The sequence below is a fragment of the Rana temporaria genome, chromosome 3 (assembly GCF_905171775.1).
Source record: "Rana temporaria chromosome 3, aRanTem1.1, whole genome shotgun sequence".
Classification (NCBI taxonomy): domain Eukaryota; kingdom Metazoa; phylum Chordata; class Amphibia; order Anura; family Ranidae; genus Rana; species Rana temporaria.
The window spans coordinates 261,995,999-262,003,711 of record NC_053491.1 but is presented as its reverse complement, the minus strand read 5'-3'; the positions used below and the strand labels follow the sequence as shown (position 1 = coordinate 262,003,711).

At 45.2% G+C, this 7,713-nt stretch overlaps 1 protein-coding gene across 1 annotated transcript in view; it reads left to right on the top strand.

Annotated features, from left to right (window-relative positions):
* The first annotated feature begins 525 nt into the window (after positions 1-525).
* The window catches only part of NDFIP1 (Nedd4 family interacting protein 1), a 56,731-nt gene continuing 49,543 nt past the window's right edge, over positions 526-7,713 (top strand). Inside the window, exon 1 of the mRNA XM_040344610.1 lies at positions 526-696. Within this exon, the coding sequence (XP_040200544.1) occupies positions 664-696 (33 nt within the window). The 5' untranslated portion in view covers positions 526-663. The remainder of the gene's footprint in view (positions 697-7,713) is intronic.

Below are 7,713 nucleotides of genomic sequence, written 5' to 3'. Positions count from 1 at the left end.
AGCACAGTGTAGAGGAGTGGCAGTCCTTAGTGCTGTGTACACTATACAGAGAAGTGGTGTCAGTATACAGTACAGCACAGTGTAGAGGAGTGGCAGTCCTTAGTGCTGTGTACACTATACAGAGAAGTGGTGTCAGTATACAGTACAGCACAGTGTAGAGGAGTGGCAGTCCTTAGTGCTGTGTACACTATACAGAGAAGTGGTGTCAGTATACAGTACAGCACAGTGTAGAGGAGTGGCAGTCTTTAGTGCTGTGTACACTATACAGAGAAGTGGTGTCAGTATACAGTACAGCACAGTGTAGAGGAGTGGCAGTCTTTAGTGCTGTGTACACTATACAGAGAAGTGGTGTCAGTATACAGTACAGCACAGTGTAGAGGAGTGGCAGTCCTTAGTGCTGTGTACACTATACAGAGAAGTGGTGTCAGTATACAGTACAGCACAGTGTAGAGGAGTGGCAGTCCTTAGTGCTGTATTGAGTTGTTGCAGTGAGTGTCAGCCTCTTCCTGGCTGTGCTCCCTCCTCCCCCCACCCCCTCCATAGGAAAGCATTAGCCATCTCTGAGTATCATTCACAGGCTCGGTTCCTGCAGCCGCCGCCACCTTGGTGTCCTGAGTGGGCCGGATTCCTCCACCCAGCCGTGTCCGGGTTCCTGGTGCAGACATGTCTGAGCAGAGTGGCAGCCGATACCAGCAGGTAGGAGACGGGCGGGGGGAGGGAGGCTTGTAGGCGAGGCCGGGGATGAGCTGTGTGTACTAGGCCTCAGTGTTGTTATTGTGAAGCTCCACACCCGGAACAGACAGCTTGGGCTTTCCCCAGTGTGACAGATGAGCCCCGGGGACATGTGGACGGCCCTTGCCGTGTGACATGAATATTTCACACGTTATTTGCCAGGCCTGGAGTGTTGGGGGACGTGTTATGAGAACCATATGGGTCTATATGGCAATTAGAACCAGGGCTGAATGCAGTGTGTGTGTGTATTGGTTCAGGGATCAGGATCAGTGGGTTTAGAATGGGTCTTATTAATGAATGTTCCATTGGAGTGATAAGAATAATCAGTGTACACAGATTAGTGGGTCAGCTGCCTGTCTGCTATCAGCAATACCACTTCCCTCTATTGGAGGAGATATGATTTTCATACAGAACCATTCTTATTATTGGACACACACCATGACAATATAATATTACAGATATATAGACAATGGCATATGTCTTGTAGATGAGTATCATATGGTCTCATGTACAATACAGTGTGAATGATCAGAAATCCTCAATGATGTTTTGTGGAATGTAATAGAAGAGGGTAAAGTACAGCTCACTTTTCAGTTAACCTCTTGCCAAACGCATATTGCCAGCGGCTTTAAAGCCAAGCCACCACATATGTGGATTCACAGCGGTGGGAGGTTATGTGATGCCAGCTTACTGACCCATTTGTCCCAAACAGCTCCAGGTCAAAGCTTCTGATTGGCTCCCATCATGTGACTGCTGTGCCAGCAAATCGCAACAGCTATGTGACGTAAAAGCTGTGCCTCTTCCCGGGCATTACATTTCCAAATTATTTTCTCAAATAGCCCACAAGAGCTTTTAGCCATAATGTGTCACTATGCACAGGGTATTGGCACAATATGGCAGACTTGCCTGGCAAGTTTTCCTCTTCATCAGTGTGCTGTCAGCGCTCCTGTCAGTCATGGCTGACATCCTACCTTCCTACCATCTTCTTTTTGTCTGCCATCTCGGTTCTGACTCTTCCACTGCTTGGTTGGCTGGGCCGTGATGACATCACTCCCACACATGTTCACAGGTGTCACATTGTTGCCATCTCATCCCTTTAAAACCCAAACACACATTATTTACACAGATTCTGAGGCTAATTTAATGCACCTAAGGCACTAAGTGAGCTTATTTACCACCTTAATCAGCCACATATTCTGCGTAATTAAAGAGGAGCTCCAGGCTCCACCAAAAAAATAAAAGGCAGCAACTACAAATACCGTAACTGCTGAATTTTAATATACGGACACTTACCTGTCCAAGTATCCAGCGATGTCATCACCCGAACTGATTCTTCAATCAACTTCGAGTGCAGGCGCCGGTGTTCTAACGATATGGTTCTCCTATCGGATAGGGTCCGTGTTAAAGTGCGCAGGCGCAATCCGAGCCAACGGAAATCTACGAGGCTGAACAGCTATTCGTCAGCTGTAGACGGAGCATGCGCAATGAACCTGGTGCTCACTCCCGATGCTCAGGGCTGGTTATACACGCCGCTCTCTGCTTGCTCTATACAGCAAGGGGCAGATGGTTTTCTGAAAGGGGTGGATATGGTTAGAAGAGTCATGATGGCAGTGTTTTTTTGAAAGGGGCTGCTCAATATCACATCCGCCCCTTTAAGAAAAGCACTGGCCATCATGCGGCATCTTATAACCATATCTGCCCCTTGCTGTATTGAGATCCGAGCATTTATAACCATATCCGCCCCTTTGAGAAAAGTATCTGCCCCTTTCTGTATAGAGCTAGCGGAGAGCGGCGTGTAGAACCGGCCCTGAGCATCGGGAGCGAGCGCCGTGTTCATTGCACATGCTCCGTCTACAGCTGACGAACAGCTGTTCAGGCTCGGAGATTTCCGTGGCCTCCGACTGCCCATGCGCTATGCCTGCGCAGTCGAGGCCGGACCAATTCCGATAGAGGAACCATCTCGACAAAACACTGGCATAGCAAGTAAGAGAAACAGGAAGTGAAGCCTTGTGGCTTCACAGCAGGTTTCCAGCTCTTATGTGTGAGTGGGCTAAGCTGCCTGTGCGTGGCTCAGTTTACACAAACGCAGACAGGTCATAAAAATCCTACCTCCCAGTGCTTTTTTTTTATTTGTTTATGCTTTAATTTTGCTTTAAAAAAAAAAAAAAAAAAAAAAAAAAAGCCTCCTGGGAGACAGTGCTAGGGGGGCTTAAAAACCCAGTGTGATTAGTCCAAAAAGCATACATTTTTTATTTTTTACTACTAATGGCGGTGATCAGCGTTTTTTTTTTTTCGTGACTGCGACATTATGGCGGACACATCGGACACTTTTGACACATTTTTGGGATCATTGTCATTTTCACAGCGAAAAATGCACTGATTACTATGAAAATAGCAGTGAAGGGGTTAACCACTAGGGGGCGCTAAGGGGTTAAATGTGTCCTATAGTGTGTTTCTTACTGTAGGGGGGCGTGGCTGGATGTGTGACGTTACTGATCGTCATTCCCTATGACAGGGAACAGGCGATCAGTGACATGCCACAGAGAAGAACGGGAAAGGTTTGTTTACACTCGCCTCTCCCCGTTCTTCAGCTCCTGTGAACCGATCGCGGAACACCGGCGGCGATCAGGTCCGCGGGCACGGTCACGGAGCTTCGGACCGGGTCGCAAGCGCGCCGGTGACCCACTGCTGGGTTCTTAAAGGGGAAGTACATGTTGTGCCCAGCCGTGCCATTTTGTTGACGTATATCATCGTGCGGCGGTCCTTAACCACTTAAAGACCGCCTCCTACACATATACGTCGGCACAATGGCACGGCTGGGCACAAGCACGTACCTGTACGTCCTCTTTAAGTGCCCAGCCGTGGGGTGCGCGCCCGCAACCCGGTCCGAAGCTCCGTGACCGCGGGACCCGATCGCCGCTGGAGTCCCGCGATCGGTCCCCGGAGCTGAAGAAAGAGGAGAGCTGTGTGTAAACACAGCTTCCCCATTCTTCACTGTGGCGCTGTCATTGATCGTGTGTTCCCTGATATAGGGAAACACGATCAATGATGTCACACGTCCAGCCCCGCCCCCCTACAGTTAGAAACACATATGAGGTCACACTTAACCCCTTCAGCGCCCCCTAGTGGTTAACTACCAAACTGCAATTGTCATTTTCACAGTAAACAATGCATTTTTTACTGTGAAAATGACAATGGTCCCAAAAATGTGTCAAAATTGTCCAAAGTGTCCGCCATAATGTCGTGGTCACGAAAAAAATCGCTGATCGCTGCCATTAGTAGTATACATTTTTTTTTTTTTTTTTATAAAAATACAATAAAACTATCCCCTATTTTGTAAACGCTATAAATTTTGCGCAAACCAATCGATAAACGCTTATTGCGATTTTGTTTTTTACCAAAAATAGGTAGAAGAATACGTATCGGCCTAAACTGAGGAAAAAAATACGTTTTTTTATATATTTTTTTGGGGATATTTACTATAGCAAAAAGGAAAAAAGATTGAATTCTTTTTTAGGGCTGGGGAAATTAACTATTAATTCATCGATTAATCTTTAATTTTTTTGATCGATCAAAATTCTTTTGATTGGTACTCACCTCTTCGCCGGCTTCCGGGCCTTCAGGGAGTTCCCGTCAGAGATCCGGTGACGTCACGGACATCGGCGGGGCTTACCGTGTCCAACTGAAGGGCTACTTTGCTGTGCCTGCATATCTGCTTGGCGGCGGGACCTTACTATCTGCCACACGCAAGGGCTGTTACACTTCCCTCTATCAACCTGGGATTCTACAGCCATCCACTGGGAGTTGTGATAGTTCCCTTCACAGGACATCTACATGCCGATGGACTGATGTTAACCCCTCTTCATCTGGATTCAGCAGTGGCATCGTTGTACACATTTTTATACCAGTATCATACTTGGGTACTTGTGTTTATATGAGTGCTTTTGGTACCGTTTGGTATTACTCGCACCATTTTTACAGTTTATCTAGCTACATCAAATTTATCTCCAGTGCCACATTTTTTTCTTATCTACTTGAAGACTATAAAGGTTTTAATGCTATTCCCATCGAGCGCTGCCTTTGTGTGTTTTTTGTATCCTGCTATCCATTTTTCCAGTGGTTGGTAGCTGCACTGGGAATCAGCCTGCAAGGAGATCAGCTAAAAGTAGTTGGATCTGTATGTGCTTTATAATTAATCAAAATTAGTCGACTGATAAATAAAAAGAAAAAAAAAGTAATCGAACACAACAATTTTAATCAGTAACAGCCCTAATTTTTTTCAAAATTGTCGCTCTATTTTTGTTTATAGCGCAAAAAATAAAAACCGCAGAGGTGATCAAATACCACCAAAAAAAAGCTCTATTTGTGGGAAAAAGAGGACGCCAGTTTTGTTTGGGAGCCACTTTGCACGGCCGCGCAATTGTCAGTTAAAGCGACGCAGTGCCCAATTGTAAAAACTGGCCAGGTCCTTTACCTGCATTTTGGTCCCGGTCTTAAGTGGTTAAAACAGAAGTATGGGCTTTGCAAAAGAAAAAACATCATCAAAGACAGCGTTCGCTCAGTTCTCCCCCTCCACTCTGAGCAGTGACCTGGGACTGTCTATCGCCAGCTCTTTGCTCTGCCCCTCCAGCACTCGCTGAAGAGCTGGGCTGTGATGGGGGTGGGAGTGGCTGGATCATGCTCTTGGCGGATCGCTGAGAGGCTGAGCCTGGTACTGCAAGCACTGATGTGAGCTATGTCATTGAAATCCATATAGCCTACTTTCCATGCGTTTTTGATGCAGAAAAAAACTCACTGGACTGCATGTGGTGTGAACTGGCCCTTTATCTAGCACAGTGGCTGGAGGGAGTTGAACATATGCTCTGGCCGCTGCAAAAATGATATTCTCTGCCACATTTGGGCAATACTGCAGCCAGACACAACAAGGAGGTATCATTTTTGCCAGGGCATGTGTACAGCCCCCTCTGACTGTTGTGTTAAGTTATGGGGGGGGGGGGGGTTGTCATGGGTAGTTAAAGTGGTTGTTAAGCTGTCTAACCTGTATACACCATCGGCAACGCCTCCTATTGTAGTATCCCCCTCTGTGGGTGATTTATAAAAATAAATGCTGTAAATACCTAATTTCACTGCTGAGATTGTGATCACATGACTGGCCAGCTTTCTCCTTTCCTCCTCTGAGAGATGCAGCGGACGAGGCTGATATTCTGGAGGGGAGGCGAGAGCTGGGTGGTCATGTGATCGCAATCTCGGCTCTTAAATTAGGTATTTGCAGCATTTATATTTATAAATCATTCACAGAGGGGAACACTGCAATAGGAGGCAGGGCTTACAAACGCTTTAAACCACAGCTCAACAGCCTATTATCCACCTGATTGGCTGCAGTCATTTGTCGGCCACTGTTTTTCTGCATACCTCCTTTAAAATTTCAGTCAAAGATTGTCAAGCTGGTTGGTGTTCTCAGGAGCACCCACGGCTCAAATTCAAGCTGAGACCATTCGCCCATGAATCTCTCAAGAACCTGGCCCAACGGCACTACCTGCCTGGTGTTTGCATGTTCTCCCTGTGCTTGTGTGTTTTTTCCGGGTACTCCGGTTTCCTCCCACATTCCAAAGGCATTTTAGTAGGTTTATTGTCTCATGTCTAAATTGGCTTTAGTATGTATGAATGTGAGTTAGGGACCTTTAGACTGTAAGCTCCTTGAGGGCAGGAACTGATGTGAATGTACACTATATATGTGTAAAGCACTGTGGAAATTGATGGCACTATATAAGTACCTGTTATAAATAAAAAATAAACACTGCCCGCTGTATGAGCAGGTCCACACTAGCAGATGGAATCTGTTTATGTAAATGATTTGTTGGTAAGGTAGTCGGCTCTTTATTGCAGAAGTTGTCTCTCCCCCCCCCCCCCCCCATTTAAATCATCTGACACATGGTTCATCTTTTTCCACTGATTACTTGGTTTGTATCACATGACTTGAACGTTTGTGGTTGCATATAAAATAAATGAGGGTTTCTAAAAATTCTGCTGAGAATGCTTGAAGTAAGCAGATTCATCCAGTTCCCCAGAGCGGTTTTGTGTGCAGCACAAGATTTTCATTGCAGTATTGCTTCATGTTGGCTAGCGTCACAGACAGCTGTTTTTACAGCTATGGAGAGCTAGTTCAACTCATTATTCATTATTCAGCATATTTCAAACTCAAAAAAGAGATCAGATACTAGACCTCTGATTTTTATCTTTAAAAAAAAAAAAAATCTTATGCCCCCCCCCCCCCCCCCCATTAGTCTATACCTACTGGAATGCATCCACTTACTATTAGGGCTCATTCTCATGTACAGTAGGCATTTCCATTCCTGTGAAAAGCAATTCACGGTGGAACGTTTTTCAGAGAGGGTTTGACAGATGGTGAGGAGTCGCTTTGTCGCCTCCTCACTGCTTGTTTTAACTCTAAAAAAGCTTCAACGACCATGTGTATTTCACATGGTTGCGGGGTATTTGCGTCTCAGCCCCATACACTTGAATGGGTCACATTTGATGGTGGTACTGCCTGCTAAATGCAACATGTTATTACATTTTTAAAGCAACTGCACAGCAAGATGTGTAAATCCCTGAGCAGCTGCATGCCCTTCTTTTTTTTTTTTATCACCCATACTGACCGAAGATACAAGAAATAGCAAAAAAAAAGTATACATATTGAGTTGCGTTCCCACGGCATTTTTTTTTAAATATGTATTTATTTTAACCACTTTCATACCGCACAAATTCCATCACTTCCCTTCTACATGTAAAATCATATTTTTTTTTTTTTAAACGGAGACCCTCGGGAATAAAATGGTGGTAATTGCAACTTTTCATGTCGCACGGTATTTGCACAGCAATTTTTCAAACACAATTTATTTTTAAAGTTAGCCCAATTTTTTTGTATAATGTGACCGATAATGTTATGCTGAGTAAATAGATACTGTACCTCTACATGTCACA